Raw genomic sequence first — 19,647 nt, 5'->3', positions numbered from 1 at the left:
ACGTTTTGAATTTGTCTATTTCTCCAGCCTTTTGGCCTTCATGCCTTGCAGTGGGAGCTGCCGGATTCCCATACCAATTGAAAATATCAATTGAAAGACGATATATTATATGATGCGGTTATTGATGATTTTTGTAAGGAGCGTCGAATAAAATTAATTTAAAAAAATTAAATACATGTTTTTTAAATAAAGAAAATAAATTAAAAAATATTGTTTTTGTTTCCGTCCCTCTGACCGCATGCCACTGATTAAAATAACATATGATTTTATTTTGTTGTTTAAGTTTTTACCGGATTTATTCAACACTTTACTTAGCTTTTTGAGATGTAAGGGCTTGCATATCGGTCCAATTCTTTTCGCATATCGTTTGCCGACGTTTTGACTACCGATGTAGGGATCATCATCTTGGGCGTAATCTGGACCTTATCTCAGCCGACGCAGACTTTTCGGCTGTGTCGTCTTTGATTCGATCTTTCGATTTGTTATTTTTCTTTTTTGTATGTTTAAATGTATATTTGTGTGAGTTTTGTTAAAATCTAATTTAGTTTAGTTTAAAACCGGTAATCGGGTATTTTAGTGTTTTCGCGTCGTCTCTTTTATTTAATGCTATTTTCCTTTTAATTGGGTTTTTAAATTTGCTTAAAGTTTTGGTTGTATCGAAGTTTATATGGTGATTTTTATCGAAAGTATGGTGTGCTAAAGTTGATTTTTCATCAAAGTATTTAATCACATTTTTATGTTCTATTTTTCTTTGTGAAATCCTACGGTTTGTCTGACCAATGTAAATTTTGTCACAATTCCCAATTTGGTATACTCCATCTGTTATTAATTTTGTCTTTTCCATTCGGTACAATATTATTTTGTTCCTATTTTATTTTGAGATTTAAAAATTGCAAGTACCTGTCCTATCTTTTCTGAAATCCCTTGAACATACCGTATATGTAAAATACTATTAAATTTTTAATTTATTATTATTGTTCTTTCTATTGTGAATTTAAATTTAATGCTTCTTTTGAGATTTTTAAATTCCTAAAATTTATGTTCATTATCCAAAAGCGTTTCTGCTCTATGAAATAACTAAGCTACTATAGAATTAAGTCGTGAAGGATGATCGTGGGAATAAGCATTTGTGTGTGCTTTTTCCTATAAACTGTGTCCAAAATTTGTTCCATTATTTTTTCTAAGAATAAATAAGTTTAAAAATGGCAGGGAATACGCCCAAGATGATGACCCCAACATCAATATCAAACGAGATGCGAGAAAGAAAAAATACGAATACAAAAAGCTAATAAATCTGTTAAAAAATTAAACAACATAAAATCATACGTTAATTTAAAAAATATTATATATATATATATATATATATATATATATATATATATATATATATATATATATATATATATATATATCAATATTTTTTAAATTCATGTTTTGATAGAATTCAATACATTGAATATATATTATATATGGATATATATATTATATACATAATTATGTATATATATATTTTAAATCGATGGATTAAAGTGTAAATTTGTTAACTCCACTTTTGGGTGAAAATGACTTAATGTCATCTTGTACCTTTAATCGAAATACACATGCTCAAAAAATTGCTTTCTCCAATTAACACTACAAATAATAAATTACAAACTTGAGATATTGTTTTATTTTCCTAATTTCAAGTTATCTATTTAGTCTTTTTTTTCTCCTGTAAAGTTTTCATAAATGGATTTAGCAATTTTACACTTTAATCCTTCGATATGTATATTTATTATATATGTAAATTAATTATTTAGAAATGTATTAATCTAGCCTCGGCTTGCGACTGTTCCATGGGACAATAAGGGCACTTCAATCTAAAAGAAAAAAAAGGAGACCATTAGACGGCATTGTCGGTATATGTTTTATAAATAATGCATAAAGGAGTCAGAAAGCGATACATGCATGTTATTGTACCTGATTCCTTGACACAACTTATTTAGAGCGTCTTTTGAGATAACGTGGCCGCAAAGCAATCTCATGGGCGGATTTTGTTCCGACCCTTGCTGCCTGAGAATGGGACATGCGAATACAGAGTGATGTCCTCCTCCTTCAACTTCAACCTGGAATACTCGGTAATTGGTTATTTTCTACAGCTATCGAATACATACTCAGTGTGCACATCCTAAGATCTATGAGAATTTATTTTTAATTCTCTATGCGGCGAGTTGCAGACGTGGCCACGACAAACTGTAGACGTGACTGAGTGGCTTGGTGGACGTCGAGGAATCCGCCCCGCTCATTCGACTTTCACAAGTCAAACGCAGGGAAATCTAAACTCCACTAAGTTACGGTTGTTAAAAATTGAATATTTAATCAATTTGGGCAGTATATAAATATTAAGGATGATTAAATTAATACTTTTGAAATGTAAATATGTACTAATAACACATTAATGGTTATTTAAAAAAACATTTAATAAAAAAAAAGTTGATGTCAAAAAAATATATAACGAGTATAGGTTATAAAAATATATGTATCGACAGGAGTATAATTTTTGGTATAAAAATATTAAACCAGTGGCAAAGTGTGTGAAGATTTTTTTACCTAGTCATAAGTCTTGCTTGTTAAACTGTCACATAAAGACATTTTTGTTGGAAGTAGAAATGTGAAGTAAAACATGAATTTAGAGAATTATAGCAATTTTAAAAGAAGTTGGCAGTAGGTATGATTGAAACCTTGCGCTTTCAGCAATATATATATAATAAATTATATTTTTTATGGATCAATTATACAATTTATTGTTGTTTATGCAATGTGTATGATACTAGTATTCAAATTTTATGAAGGTGAGAAAAGCATTACCTTATCAAAAAGGTGCCAAGATACAAATACGGACACAATCCGTACTCTATCATGTAGATAAGAATTTTCTTTGAAGTATATCAAATGACAAGAAATACTTCCCTGTTTTGAGATTCCAGATGACGAAGCCATATTCTAACCAATTACAATATTAAATGAAACTTACCGGTAGCTCATCTTTTGATGCCCAAACATGGTGAGCGTGCGTGTGAGCCATCTTTATGCGTATGTCAAGCAAGGCTGGCAATACGCGACTTCCAACACTGACCGCTGACTGCAGAGGGCTGCATTGATAAAAAGCAAACTGTTAATTTTGGATGAAAAGACACAGATAAAACGCTCGCAAATCAAAACACTAGTATGGCAGGGAAACGCGCTAGGCGGTAATGTCAAAAAGTTTTTGACCTAAGAGGAGGCAGCCGTAGGAGTGTGCAGGCATCCTTCAGGAACACGTCGATTGCGTCGGGCCAAAGTGCATCGTCTTTCAGCGACGAATAGCCAGCTGGTAGGACTCCGCCTTCGTATGCCAGCATGCACATGGTGCGCTGAATCTCTGCAACGACAGAAGAAACGCTCGCAATGTCTTTTTCTGAGAGATTCAAATGTTCAAAGAAGCTCACCCTTCTCATGTTTGTGTACGAATTGCGGGAAGTGGTTTTGTGCATACATGACGGCAGCGAAGAGACCTTCTCTTCGTCCGGTCAATAAGAATGTTAATCTATAAATAAAAATGACATACTCTTTTATGATTGTAGGACTTAGAAAACCAGCTAGAAGTATATAAAAACAAGTGTTTTACTGCAACGTGACAATGCTACAAAATTAAACTTAACATTTACTCGCCGCTTTCTCCATCACGCAGATAAATTCTACGTAGTGTTATTTCCGATAATGGCTGTAAAGCATATTTGTGATGGTGCCCAAATGGTCAGAAATATTATAATTATAATATAATTTTTATTCTTAAATTTTAAAAATTTTTAAATCAGGTATTAAATACTATTGACGATTCTCACTTACTTAATCAATATATATTTTTTTAATTAATATTTTGTCACAACTTTTAATCAGAGTTGCTGATTGGTTTTGAAAAGAAAAAATCAGATGGCAACAGGTTAAGAATACCTGTGTAGTTTAAACGGTAGTTGCGAGTGTTGAAGTGTATCGGCATGTTGTTCAGCCCACATAAGAGCTGGTCCCGGATCGTGAGCTTGGAGGGCTTCCACGACACGGTGAAGACTTGCAAATGGTTCACTTTGTCCCGTTTCTTCATCTAATTGTGCTTCCTAGAATAAATAAATTTAATAACGATATTAATACAACCAAATATTTATATAAGATGATGAACAAATTATGCTATACAAATAAATGTGAATATATTTACATCTCCTTTAAATTTTTATTAATAACTTGCTTCAGACGATCTGCACCTTCATTAACGTAAATTCTGCATCTGAACAAAACGTAATTTGTTGCAACCGATATACTGAAACATTACTTTCATAATGCTTTTAGCTCATGCTTAGATTTGTACACATAAATATTATAAGTCAGGATAAGCAGGTTGATTTTTATTAATTTTTTTATTAACAAGCTTACTTTTATTAGCGTATCAGCGACCGTGTCCATGCCTTGTCTGTAGAGGTGCTGCACAATGGCCCGATCGAGCAGAGGACGTTGTTGCGCCGTCGAAAAGACTGAATCTCTTGGAACAGCGCCGGACAGCTCGGCCACAAAACTACGATCTATGACCTTTCCCACCCGAGAGACACACGCATGGCTATCACGATGCTCTGTACAACATCATAAGTATAAACATCAAGTGCCGTTACAAAACAAAGTTACATTATATTATTCAGAGCATTACCAGACGCCAAACACTGCAGCATTTCTTTACAACGATTCATTATGTCTCGAATGACATCTACTTGTGTCGCCGTAAGAGGCATATTACTCGGAACTGTAAAGAAAAAATTAATATGATTTTTAATTGTCAAAAGCAGTTTTACCTTTAGCGTATTCAGTATAAAAAGTTTTTGTGCATCATGTACTCTGTGCTGTAAGACTGCAATGTAACACCGTTACTGAATTATGAAATTGCCAAAACAAATACTATGTAATCTCCTTCATTTACAATAATTTTACGATTACTCGCCGATCAAACTGTTTTGAAACAAACTAGTTGTCATACGATAAATCATAGAACAAATACCTCATCTGGTGAAGATCGGCTGATATGTCGAATCTGCTTACGCGATTGGTGTAGAACAGCAGTAGATATTACCAGCGAGTTTAATGATACAAAAAATAAACGCGGACACAACTCGTAGGCGTTTTAAAGATGAAGGTCTCTTTGGCCGTATACCTGCTAAAAACCTGTTATTGATACAAAAAATGCGATAGAAATGCATGGAATGGGCCAATCGGCATAAAAATTGGACTTCTATCGATTCGAGAAGAGTGATATTCTCCAATGAGAGCAAAACTAATTTATTCTGGTCAGATGGAACGCTTACGTTCGTCGTTGAAAAAGTGAAAAATACCCTGATTATTGTATTCAGCCAACTGTGCGAAATTCAGTAAGTTAAATAATCTGAGGATGTTTTTCGTATTTCGGAGTGAGAAGTATACACTTTATCAACGGAACAGTAAAGTGGGCAGATAACAAAATCATTTTGTAATTTTTTTTAATCCATTCGATGGAAGAGCATCTGGACTCAAATTTTACTGAATTTTCATGGATGATTCTGCACTCTGTCTTTTGGCGAATTGTCACTTATATTTTTTTTAAATCAATTCTATAATGTCTTAGAAATGAGATTAAAAATTAAAATACAACTAATTATTTATTAAAAGATTTCAGATTATATGGAAAAATGCGGAATTAAATCGTTGGAATGGCCCGGGAACAGCTCCAATTTGAACCCTATTGAAAATCTTTAAAAAATAATAAAGAAAAAAAATTGAGTGCACAAACCATTTAGTGTAAAAAACTAAAAGAAATGATCGAAAAAGTGCAGTACGAAGAAATTGACAATAAATTGATTGTCATAGAATCTGGTAGTTAATACTTGCATATTAGTCTTGTTAATACTTAATTGTAATTGACTTATTCAGTTGGTTTACCCCGTTGTAACACATCGGGCCTACGCCTGTCAGGTTACAACGGAAGAATTAATAAAAATAAATAAATAAAAGAAGAAAAAGGAAGATTATAAAATATGAATTGGCCACTCCAATCGGCAGATTTTAATCTAATTGAGCTTTTAGGCCCTGGCGAATTTTCTGATCAAGCTCATCCCCTAAAATTTAGGGGATGAGCTTGATCAGAAAATTCGCCAGCACTTATTAAATTCCCAAAACGATTACAGAGTGGGTAAGCTAACATATCAACCAGCTACATTGAAAACTAATATGGCAATGGCAAGAATAGTTAAAGCAGTTATTACCTTATAAGGGTAGATTTTTTTATGAAAATGTAATAATTAAAAAAAAAAATTTTAAAAATACTATTTAAAATTGTAATTTTAAGTTAATTGGTAAACCAATATTTGATTTTTCATATAATGTGTTTTATTATTATTTATCTAATTTATATTAAGAATATCAACAAAAAACTAAAACTTTTGACCGGTAGAGTATATACATAATATACAATTAAATTTGTTTAATGGCACAATAGGTATTTTAACAAAATATACAGTGGCACGAGGAGCTGGTCTGGTTCTAATCATTTAAAAAAAAAATTAAATTATTGTTTCTTTCTATGATTTATTTTTGTGTATTATTTTTAAAACATATATTTTTTGTGTATTTAAAAAATACTATGTATTGTTTTTCGACCATCGTGACGCATTGGAGTAACACGTTAATTTACGATGGTCTTAATTTAATAAATAAAAAAAATATCAAAGCTTGAAAATACAAAGTATTTTTCGGTCATTCTCTACCACGTTTCTGATGTAAATCATTTTATATTATTCACTATTAGATTCAACTTGAACATTGAAAACTTTCATTTTAATTTTAGCTTTAAATTTAAGTAAATTTATTGCCGGAATATCAAATGTAATAATGTACAAATAATTTATAATTTCAACTTTCATAAACGTATATATATAAAGCTTTGGTGTCACAGTTATAATTTTCGTCCTTTAGATATCAAAATAAATAGTGTTGACATGTGTTTATTGTTTATGTTTATATTTTTGAATTTTAAGTAAATTATGGATAAATTAATGGATAAAATGTAATTTGGTGCATACTGATAACGACCACATAGAATTAAAGGTGACTATGCAATACATTAATCCCGAATCGGTCATGAGAAGATCCATAACCGATACAATGCAATGCAGAACGACACAGCGATGACAACACAGTTTCCGTCGTAGCGAACTGTTTATTTACAAATGCGTTGACAGTTCTTATGTAAAGTACGAACCCTCCGCCAGCTCCCGCTTGAGGTTCTGTATGTGGGCGACGACATCACCGAGCACCCTGTCTGCATGCTCACTCAGCCCAGTGAATTTAGCTAGGGCCGCGTCGATGTCTTTCTCCACAGCCAGACACGACTCCATCCCGACAAAGACGACAGGACGACGCAAAAACGCACGGACGACGACACCGCGACTCCACCGAAACCTTCTAATAAGCAAAATCCTAACATCAGCTGTTAATTCAATAGGATAGTCTATAAAAATAAAACAATATATTGACTAAAGCTATTTTTTTTACATTGAATTTAACAATTACCTAATATTAGCTAGAAATTTTAAATAGGTGATGTATGGTTATGTCATATAAGATGGTTTAGACATGGCCTGCAGCGAAGCGCTCAACCGTCCATGGCCGCGATCCGTCAAAACAATATTAATCTGATAATTTATTTATATAACGGCTATATAGTCTAAATAAATAAAAACACATTAAATAATACAAATAAACAATATTTAAATAAATTATCACCAAAGCAATATAATTATGTATTATATATAGATAATTATATTTCTATTATATTTCAAGGCAATAAATAAAATATTAAAAATTGGATACAAATAAAAAGAAAATAATTTATAACTTCCTCTTATCAATATTATATTCAAATAATGAACAAGTAATAAATTCTGACTGTTATGTATACTTTCTTTAATCAGACATGTTCAAAAAATGGTATTCTTTGAAAACTTTATCCATTTATTTATTCTTAACAATTTCTACATTTTACATTTCGTATTTACATGTGCTATTGCTATAAGCAGAGCCACGCATATAATGCGTGCGGTGCACACGGGCGGCCACAACAACATATCAGCATTTCATAATTATAGTTTTTCGCTAATTTTTTAATATTGTTTGTCTAAATCTCGAAAAATGAATAAGGGCATAATATGAGAAATTTTTCTCCAGGCAGTTACACGAACAAGGATGGATTAGCCCTTAAGCACACAAAGCACGTGCTTAGAGCACGAAAGAAAGGGGGCACCAGCTATATTTTACACTAATACATTTACAATTAATCTTATACCCACTGCAAACGGTTCAACCAAAAATGTAAAAATAATACATCTAACATCTGTAAGTGCAAGCGACGAGTCATCTACTAGTATAGCAATAAATAAAATAAAAACATAATAATAAAATATGGTGCTCCGAAGCACTTTTTTGTATAAATTCAGATATCTTTGGCTCCAGATGAACGTATTTTTGGAAACAGTATGCGATTGAAATTCTTCTTATTTTTTCTTAAACTTACCACTTTTATAATATATATTGTATATATATAGTTTTTTTTTTAATTTTTACTATTCCAATTTAATGTAAAAGTGGGCAAAAAAATGAAAAGTAATATAAAATGTCTTTAGTGCCCTTGAATCATTATTTAACATAGCTATAATTAGACAATGCTAGTCCGCACGTGCTTAAGACGCCGGAAAAGTGCGAAAAATAAACAAATTCTAAATTATATTATATTTATTTTTAGCTTTTTATATATTAAAATTTTGCGAAATTCGTCAGCCCCTCATGAATATCTTAATAATTTATTCGCATTGATCGTTTCTTTCGAATTTTGTCAATATATCATATTTTTGGCATTACGTTTTAGAACTGTGTATGTAAATATTCTCGTTATTCTATATTAATATGGAAAAATCATTTTTCTTTAGAACTCGCGAATTAAAAATACCATATTTGTTTGTAATGTGTTTAATATTAAATATGTTATAAGTATATTTATACTATATTACAATAACACGTAATCATTATCTCGATACTTCAATAATAATTTCATTTAATTATTACCCATCAATTAATACATATAATAACATATTTTAACAATATTTTTAATTCTTAATCTAAATTGGGTAATAATCGTATAAATAGAAAATCATTAATTTTCGATTGACTTTTCCTCAGAAACTAGCCTTAAATATTGAAATATCAATTCATATTGATGTTCATCGTAATTAAAATCTATGAAAGAATATGAGTAAGTACCTCTCTTTCGTCTTATTGAAATATGAATAACAATAAAAGTAGTTATTTTGTGATGAAATAAAAATGTTACAGATTATGTTATAAAGTATGTAATATTTTTTTAAAGAAAATGTTAATAATATCTATATCCAACAACATACTTTATAATCTATATTCTATAGCAGTGTAACCCGCGTGTGAAATTATCGAACCCCCTTGAATTTTTAGGTATGATATAAACAACAACATATTTCCCATTAAATGATTTATTCTTCCTTTCCTCCTTTTATTTATAAAGAATTCATTGAAATTTTGCTTGTAAATTTTAATGTTAATAAAACTTGTAAGCCTTTATTTATTATTGTTTTAATTACTCAAACTTTAATAAAAAAATTTATCAAATTTGACCCATTTGGGAAAAAGGTTCGCCATCCCTGTTCTATAGTATAGGTATGAATTAACAATTTATTTGCGAATTTACATATTTCGATTGAAAAAATTATCTAAAAACTTACATCTTTTTAAAAAATTATATAAATTATTTTGACCACTTTTTTATTTGAACAATATACATATTCGCAAATTTACATTTAAAATCACACATGAAAATGTACATATTTTAATTAATCAATAACAACAATTACATTTCTTTTTATAATTTTTTATACTTTATATCGATTCAACAAAATGTTCTACAAAATTTCCTACTAGATTTTTTTTCATACATTAAAATTATTTTATTTATTTCTACAGTTATTTATATATCCTATTTCGTGAAGAAAAAATGTATAATAAAAATAATAATAATTTTATGTTTACATCATATTATTTTTTTGAGGACCATTGATTCTTGCGAGGATGGATCAAGATTGCTGTGACGTAAAACAAGAAACGCTTGATTCAGCAGCTGAAGATGATCGCTACATCGCGATTGAAAGCGCTAGTGCAAAGATAAAAATAATGGCCGCAGGTAGAACATATTCAAAATTGCAAAAAACAAATATATCGGTAAGAGATACAATTTGTGTTATTTATTTTTAAATATAATAAAAATGTACAATTTTAATAATTGCGATTCAATCTTCATATATCTTCGCAAGAACAACATGTCTGCAACATCGCGGGGCAATCGATTTTATTAATAGGATAAGGGTAGACCAAGATTGCTACGACGTAAACAAGGAATATTCCATTCAGCACTTGAAGATGACCGCTACATCGCAAATTATAGCGCTCATGCAAAGAATATTCAATATTGCAAAAATCGAATATATACCTGCGAGATAATAATAAAAATAATTATTAATTATAATCAACTGTACAAATATATATTGACTACGGATGTTAGTCTCTGAGGATGAAGAGTGAGAGACTCTTCGAAACGTCAAGTAAGATCGCGATGGCATCCGTAGCCAATGTTGATCAAAAATGTGTATCTCGTAATAAAAATTTAAAATCTAATATATATATACATATCAGGCGCATGCGGTGAGATACTTTCCCTTTCGCTCACTGGCGTGTTAAGTGACGAGAGCGAGTGAGAGATAAGGGCATGCGATCCGCATGCCCTTATCTCATTTATATGTGTGTGTGCTCGCGTGTGTGCATGTGTATAAAATTAATAATGACCAAAACAATGTGGTAAACTGTACAAAAATAAATTCTTTCACAACCGTTCGCTATACTGATTAATACAGCTCTATTATTAAAAATGAAAGTAAATATTTACTATGTATGAGAACAGAATAAATAACGTAAGACGAAAAAAATGGTATTCTGATACAATATATTTATACTTTCTTATACATATATACAATATATGTATAAGAAAGCACTAAAATGTATGTTACGACCAGTGGTGTGATAAAAAAACAAGCTCCGAAACGCTGAACTTTCACCCCTCCCCCCATTTTTTTTAAAAATAGCCAATATAGATATTTCGAAATATTTTTTTAATGTTTTTTTGAGAATAAGAAAACTTATTTCAATATTTTAATAATGTATTATAGAATTTTCCTAATGTAATATGTGTATTTTTATTATCCTGTTTCGTGATTGCTACAGACTAAAATGTTATCAAGAAATCACTGATAACTTATCAGTTTTTGCAAATAAAGTTTAATAAATTAATCTAATTTATTTGACAGATGTTATTTATGTTTTACCGAAATGCGCGATCTAATGTCAACCTAGGTTGCACTCCCCTGAATACGGTCGATACATTCAGACGAAATTCAAAAGAAAAGGCAATCGGCTGCAAAAGTGTTTGTATGTCACAGAAGAAAGACTATATGTTGTACTTTTATGACTTTGTACAAACAACTTATAGAACTGGACTGCCTATTGTTACTTTGATTCTTTTGTGTTACACGGGCGCAAATAGGAATAAATTTTTTTCAGTTTTGATTTTCTTGTGAAATTTCCGGTACGTTTTAAAAATTTGAAGATTTATAAAATGTACAGGAGTGCGCTCCTGCCTCTTAAAAATGCGCCGGAGCGCCGCCCCGGCGTGCTCCGGCCCCACTACACCATTGGTTACGACCTAGCTCGATTAAATTAATCACTACGATTTTCATCAATGAGATTATAAAACTTTAATTTCCCAGACGCGTTAGAAAACAGAAATTGTAGATTGATGTAAAATTTAAAACTACGATCCTTAATTTATGCATAATTAAGCTAACTTAATCATTGATTTTCAGCTCTGTTTTAAAGTATCGATCTCAACTAAATATGATCCAAAAGCGGTTCATCCATATCCACTGAGGAAGTGCCGTTTTTCCTATTATTTTTCATATATTTAATTCGCTCATTCCTAAGAAGTAAAAGCTATGTGTTTTCACTAAATAATAAAATAGTAATTATACAAATCGTACGTGATTCAAGAACTGTAGCTTGCTGTAGACATCAAATTCACGTAGCTGTAGACATCAAATTCACGTAATTTAATTTTCCTAATAATGTTTCATCTTTATAACCTATATTCTGTTCTCATACAGTAGTAATACACATCCGCACATCTACGAACATTCACCAACGCCCAAACACAGATGCGCAACCGAAGAAGAAATTTCAAAGCTTACCTTGAGCAATTTCTCTAATAATTGGAAGCTGGTGTTTTTTTAGCTTTGAAGGCTCGCTACTATTGAAATTACACATTTCACACTTGAATCTATTATTGTATGTATGGATGAAATGAGTGTAGTGCACAAGTCCTTCTATAAAAAGACGATTCAATTGGTTAACGTATTTAAAAAAAATATTTTATGATATATACTATTATATATATATATATGATGAGAGTATACTCGAAGTTTCGAATGCCCTGTGGCACACGAGGCAATCGTGCAGTTTTGCAATCATTTGCTTATGGATTTTAATGTGGACTCGAAGCGACCCCTTCGTTTTAAACTCCTTGTTGCGTGTATAGCTCTTGGTGGAACCCACTTCGGAGTGCTTCGATGGTAAGTTTCTAAGAAAAGAAAAATGAGTAAGCTTGGCTTTTGAGAACTTTTTTATCTTTACTATGAGAAATTGAATTTATATTGCTGTACAAACTAAAGTAGGATAATTTATGTTGAAGCTAAATTTCCCGGAATATATCCTACACCAACGAGTAACTGTCCTATGCTAATTGAAACCACTAAAGCAATGTTAAATTTACATAAATGTATAAGTAAGCATAATCTTAAAGTATTATTTTTTATATAATTTTTTTAGCGGACGGCTTTAATTATAAATTTAATTAAAAAAATCTATTTTAGTTTTTTCAAATGCTTACTAACATACTAAAATTAAATACTAACTTTTTATTTTTAGAGATTTTCTTCGTGTGTTGTTCATTTTTAGTCGTAAATACCATAAACATAAGAGATTTTATCATGTCGAAATTTTTTTGTAACATCAGCGTATCTTTTAATTCGAACAGTTTTGGTCTTTTCAGTGATTCTGGTATATCGACAGATTCTCTTATATTTAATGACTTTAATAACTTGAGTGATTCTGGAAGCTCGAGTGAGTCTAGTAGCTCGAATGACTTTAGTAAACCAAGCGACCTTGATAACTCGAGTGAATCTGACATATTTAGGGACTTTGTAAGTTCGAGAATATCTGGTAACTCGAGAGCGTTGTTTGAATTCCACGCCTGCAATAAATAAATCAATAGTTTTATTTTCTGGAATTCATCTTTGAGACAGTGCCTGTGCTTCCACCATCGCCATCATCCAGAGATTCCGAAACAAGGTTCTACGAATGATTATACGAAGCTCCCTGGTATGTTCCTAGTGACGTAACACATAACGACCTTAACATTGAATTCATAAAAGAGGCAAACTAAAGCTCCACCCAGACATAATGTGTGTGAGCTAAGAAGTATAAATTGATTAAACTATATCAAATCATAAGACAATCTTCGTAATAAAATTTTCAAATTTTGAGTTCCGTCGGCGTTCTTGATTTTCAATACATCAAATTATCATTGATTCTGAAAAATAATTAAAAACAGTAAGAGTATAGAATAGATAACAATACATTATATTTATAGAAAATAGTATATAAGTTCATATATAATTTAAAGAAATAAAACCCATTATCATTAAAAAAATATCATTTCAGTCGTTCCATTCCGAGTGCGTCAAAATAACTTATCTATGTTAAAGCGTTTTATCAACTATTCTTCCATGCGATCATTTTACATTTTAAGTTATTCACTCAAAGCAAACTTAGTATGTTCTTTAAAAAGCAAAATACATACTGTTATTATGAGAAATAAAGTAAATAGTTAGTACATACAACATTATATTATCATAAGATATTTGGATTATGGCCGAGGACACCGAATACTTGAATTTTCCATTGACAAAACTAAATTAATATATTAATAAAAACCTATTCGAAATTTAAAATGTTTTTTATAAAACAAAATAAGTGCTGGTAATATGAGAAATAAAATGTGTAGAAGGTAGATATCGAGGAGGTATTAAGAGCACAATTAAAATACTTAAATTAACCATTGACAACCAAGGAACAAAAAGTGTTTATGTATATGAATACAACATGTTATTTTATTAATTATTTAGATCCTTGAATTAATAGAATATAATCCAATCTAACCGGTATTTAGGTTAATGTTGCATTATGAACTTGCATGTACCGATGTTTCTCCTCTAATATATGGACCTAAAACAATAATAATAGTTTTATTGTTGTTTTAGGTTTTTTTTTAATATGAAGTTAAATTATTTTGAAAAGTTAATTTAAAACAAATTAAGTCACAACTAAATATAAATAGCACATTATTTCGTTAAATTATTCGAAAATAATTGATCAAGTTCGTGAAAATAAATTCCTTAAAAATTAAACCGTTAAATGATATTGTATTTATTTCAGTTTTCAATAGTTTTATTTTACGGCATAATCATATATAAATTCATATTTCTGATATTGTTTGTGTTTACTTTCGTATTTAAATCACTCACAAATAAAATGAACTTTTAATTGGGTTGAAGCGGGTTAAACGGCAAACTACGAATGAGTGTCTAAAGTAATGGAGTGATGTCAATTTAAGCCAATAAAGGACGCTAAATCCCTCTATTACTCCTTATCATATTGTAATATAAACACAGAAAACTAAAAATGATAAAAAAAATAGTCAAAAGTTCTCGGAGATGGTTTTCACTTATTATAAATGGTTTAAATTTGTTTAAAATGAGTCCGATGACACATCTATCAAACTGCACTGACAGATCGACGTTGACAGATAAAATTTTTTTTTGGTCATAGCATCTTATTTAACGGACATTAGATATTAACGTTCGCGAATATTTATTAACTTAATCGCAGTATTATTTTCATATTTAAAAATATGAAATTTGTAGTTTTCTCTATCACAAAATCATTAAAAAGTCATGCCAATTTATATATTTTCTTGAATAAAAATATAAAATAATATGTTAACGCTGATTATGAAAAATTAAAAAATTACGTACGATGTAAATTTTTACCAAGCGTCATCATAATATATTTTTAATTATTAAAATTTAAATATACAGTAATACCATATTTGCGAAATACAGAAGCTTACCAAATTTATAAAACTCGAAATCGGGACAGCTAAAAAAATCATTTTGGATCATATTTTTACATGTTAGAACGCAGGATACTAGTAAGAGCTAAAAAAATAATCTCGGAAATTTTTTAAACCTTAGTAAAATAACACATAACCTAACCTTACATACAATATAGTTTCGATGATATCATTTTTTTTATTTTGCGTTGCGGGTAATTCCATATATAATATACAAAATCTAAAACATATTGCCGCACTACTACGCAATATGTATACGGCGTTAAACGCGACAACTCAGCGTGTGTGGCTGAGTGTTGATATCCATACACAATTTTTGTTTTTATTAATAATTTATCATATTGTGTCGTAGTTACAATAAATCATATTGTGAATTTTAATATAATAAGTATTCAAAATAGAACAATTTATATTTTATAATCAAATATAATTCATTATTAAATCATTTTCTTAGCATTATAATATATGTATGTATATACAATACATATATAGGTATTTAAAAATGAGACTTTCTTATAAAAAAATACCACGATGACTATAAACTGTAGAAATAAATTCACGATACTTTCCATAATCTTCTCCTTAATTATGTTTATAATTAGCATTACTTTTTATTAATCCTTTGGTTCCGCTCAAAAATATTCCATACAACAACCGTGCGCGACGTTATTTTAATGAATTAGGAAATAATTTTTTTTATACATAAACTCGTACTCTTCCATAATATAATGAACATGTCAATTTATATCTAAAGATTGTTTTAATTCATTAACGGTAAAATATGTGTCAAGCATTCGGTGCAACGTGTAAAAATCGTTCTGAAATCCAAAAAACGCGTTACGCGATTTTTCAGTTAAAAAAAATATTTAATTATGTTTTGTAATTATTCTATTGCAACACAAGCAATAGGAATACCATAGTTATGAAACTCTAAACTGTAAAATAATTTAATTATGTATTATTTAATTACAATAATCTACATAAAGTGGCATTTTAGTCAAAGTAAATAACATACTTGAATTATTCATATTTTTTCTTTTAGTTTATATTGTAATCATATGTGCCTAAAACATGAAGAGGCGGTCTAAAATTGTTAGAAAACTTAAAAATGTAATAGACTTTCTGAAAACAGTAAATATTTCATCTTAAAATTAAATATTTTCTATCCAATTTGTGCCTAATTGCCACTTGTCAACATCCAATTACCAAAATTAAATACTGCAAAATAATAAAAGTCATTTTAACCCAATAATTAAAACTCTTTTATAATAAATTTGAAAATATTTTATTAAGTAAATATATTAATCGTTTTTATATCAAGAAAAACAAACTTTTAATAGAAAAATAAAATAATCACGTGTATGACGTGTATTAAAGAACTTGCGTAAGAAATAATATACATTATATAAACATGTTTGCCGTTGACAAACGATATATTATTATTTTTAATTGGAAAGCAACAACAATAACTACACGTGTTTTCGTAAATGACGACCTTGTTTTTTAGGTGTGGTTATATAGGTGTTACGAGATTGTTATTAAGAGAGTCGCTTGAAGCGTTTTATTTTTTGTATACAATTAAAACAATATTTGTAAGAGGAAAAAAATATATTTTGATTCAATATGATTTTATTGTAAAACTGTGTAATTTTAAACACATTTATATTAGTGTTTAAAATACATTGTATAGTTTTCTCTTGAAAATTATACATTGTATTTTACTTTTTAACTTCCCCAGTAAAGGAGACTACCGCACTACCATGGTTTCTTATCTTGGTATTTTTTAATGGCAACACTTCTAAATTCTAACCACAATAGCGAGCTGTTATAGTGACAGCTTACCGCAGAAAGTTATAGCAAATTTTATTAAATCAATAGTGAACAATTTTCTAATCACAGTGGATTTTTCTTAAAGTTAGTTGAATTTTATGCGAAATGATGTAGCACCTAGAATTATCAATGTTAGTTGAATTTTATGCGAAATGATGTAGCACCTAGAATTATCAACAGTTTAAAAATACTTTTAGTGTGCCAGTATTTTGTTGTATAGGAGACACAAATAACTAATTTGCTAATTATAAATATTTTAATAGTTTATAAATATTAAGATGGATGTCAGTAATCTATAGCTTTTAGACTGATGTCTCACTCCTTAGTAGGTGTTGACTGTTATTCTTAGTTTATTTATTAAACTCTAAGGCAAGACAGGCAAAAAAATTTAAAAAGTACCTATTTTTATCCTATTGTTTATAAACTATTATCGTATCTATTAGTTATAATTTTTTGCGGTGCGCAGCGATTGTGACAGTTCCCTATTGACAGTTAGAATTTAGAAGTGTTGCCATCAAAAACTACCAAGATAAGAAACACATTGTAGCGCTGTAATCTCCTTTACTGACGCGCTCAAGAAACTATACAATTTATTTTATTGACTAAAATTGTAAAATACTAACATAAATGTTTTTAAAATTATAAAGTTTTACATTAAACCAAAATATATATTATAAACTTGAAAAAACATAATTATTATAATATTTTATTGCACACTCAAGGGCAAGCTCATAGTGCGCTTGCCCTTGAGTGTGCATTTGTTCTTAAGTAACAGATTTGCCGGTCGATATTCTTAATTTTAAAGCTATTCTAAAAAATCTCGAGATTCTTGAGTAATATATTTTAAAATTTACTATTAAAAACTTTTAATTATCAAGTTAAAATGATTTTTATCATTTTTGCTGTATTTACTTTTGATAATCAGATGGTGACGGGTGACAACTAGACACAAATTTAAGATAAAAAAATTTTTCACTTCATCGTTAGATTTGGCACAACCGAGATGTCATCTTATCGATTTTTCAACCACATAATATCGGTAAATCTGTTTGTGAGAAATGTAATTATAATAATTATATTATTTAGTGTTTTGAGTAAATTACATGTTTTTAATGCATTCTGAAGCAAATAGAGAAATGATGAATATAGTATATTTATAAATATTTATTGGAATTAATTACATTAAATTATCTACTGTTTTACAAAATTATATTATATTTACTGCCCCTTCATGTTTTAGGCACATGATTATAATGTATATTAAAATAAAAATTAGTGATACATTCAAGTATTTTATTTACTTTTACTGAAATGCCACTTTTTGTATATTATTGTAATGAAATATTACATAATTAAATATGTGATATTTGATAAATTAGTTTTATTTAATGTACTTAAAAATCCTAATCACTGACAAATATGTAAGTTTTTCTTATACTATTTTTGAAAAAATATAATTTGGTGTTAAATAATATTACAAAAAATTCTACCTCGACTCGTTTCGAGAATAAATTAGTATCTATTTTCAACTTTTTTGTCTTTTATCTTGAGTTTTGGGTTTAAATATAAAACACATTCATAAATCATCTTGTAACAATTTTCACAATTTTTTTAGGAGGGGCACTGCACCTGTTTCTTACCTCGGATTCGAGGGGTGGGCTGTACGGGCAGTCGCTAGGGGCGCAATTTGATTTTATTTAACACGGTGATAGAAGTTTGTATATGCACAAACAGCGCCATCCAACTGACAAAAAAAATGTCATATAGGATTTTGTGTTCATTTAGTAATTCTACAGGAGCTAAAAACATAAGGTTACCTTGGAAATTTTTGTTTGTTTAAAAATGTCTGAGATGATATTTTTATAGATCTGGCAGGATTTGATATTTTAAAAAATCTGATCACCTTACTAAATATAGAAAAAAGGCCTAGTTGTGTTTTTTTGTTTTAGAGCGTGGTGCTAAATAGTCTCGGATCACCCCTATCCAGCATTTTTTTACCACCGGTCCTGAGTGTGACTGTTAAGGTCTCTGCCCACTACACCGTATCATATCATGATCGTAACCCTATCGACACATGCAATTAAATACTCTTGTGTAAATTAGTATGAAGCAACGCCCACTACACCGTTCCGTAACAGACCACTGTGGGCGTTGATAATGTTCGCAGCGCTACTTTCGTGACATAAATTTTTCGTTTTATTAGTATTTAGCTAAGATGCAAACTTATTTGTAAATGTCATGAAAACATTACGTAGTTTACCTACATATAAAACTACATTAACCAATTGTTTAAAAAACCAAAAATAACCATTCACGTATTGTACAAATTCACACAGTAATTCAGAAATATTTGAAAATGTACTGTGATCAATCGTATATTTATCGAACGCGCACGTGCGCAAATTTGA

General features: G+C 29.6%; 1 protein-coding gene and 1 long non-coding RNA gene across 5 annotated transcripts; both read right to left on the bottom strand.

Annotated features, from left to right (window-relative positions):
• Positions 1-1,644: 1,644 nt before the first annotated feature.
• Positions 1,645-7,494, bottom strand: LOC148234546 (E3 ubiquitin-protein transferase RMND5B-like). 3 transcript variants are annotated; one of them, XR_015810188.1, is made up of 9 exons: positions 7,292-7,494; positions 4,715-4,807; positions 4,447-4,640; positions 3,973-4,133; positions 3,468-3,565; positions 3,253-3,400; positions 2,703-3,131; positions 1,948-2,589; positions 1,645-1,859 (listed from the first exon to the last, which is right to left on the bottom strand). XR_015810188.1 is itself a non-coding variant. In XM_088188461.1 (9 exons), exons 1-9 carry the CDS (start codon positions 7,425-7,427, stop codon positions 1,796-1,798), a joined length of 1,170 nt encoding a protein of 389 aa, XP_088044587.1. In that variant the 5' UTR covers positions 7,428-7,494; the 3' UTR covers positions 1,645-1,795. The 3 variants fall into 3 exon arrangements, 2 of the variants coding, with proteins under 2 accessions (XP_088044587.1, XP_088044589.1); XM_088188461.1 differs by having other exon boundaries at positions 1,948-2,105; positions 3,014-3,131; XM_088188463.1 differs by having other exon boundaries at positions 1,960-2,105; positions 3,014-3,131.
• Positions 7,495-9,865: 2,371 nt separating this feature from the next.
• Positions 9,866-15,080, bottom strand: LOC148234545 (uncharacterized). 2 transcript variants are annotated; one of them, XR_015810048.1, is made up of 5 exons: positions 14,781-15,080; positions 13,131-13,807; positions 12,633-12,796; positions 12,408-12,542; positions 9,866-10,600 (listed from the first exon to the last, which is right to left on the bottom strand). It is a non-coding gene; the product is annotated as an uncharacterized LOC148234545 (long non-coding RNA). The 2 variants fall into 2 exon arrangements; XR_015810049.1 differs by having other exon boundaries at positions 14,802-15,080.
• Positions 15,081-19,647: the final 4,567 nt, after the last annotated feature.

The sequence above is a fragment of the Plectrocnemia conspersa genome, unplaced genomic scaffold (genome assembly GCF_051122295.1).
Source record: "Plectrocnemia conspersa isolate PC_06_02 unplaced genomic scaffold, ASM5112229v1 ptg000006l, whole genome shotgun sequence".
In the NCBI taxonomy this organism is placed as follows: domain Eukaryota; kingdom Metazoa; phylum Arthropoda; class Insecta; order Trichoptera; family Polycentropodidae; genus Plectrocnemia; species Plectrocnemia conspersa.
The sequence above is the reverse complement of the archived record's forward strand: the minus strand, read 5'-3'. Positions and strand labels throughout refer to the sequence as shown.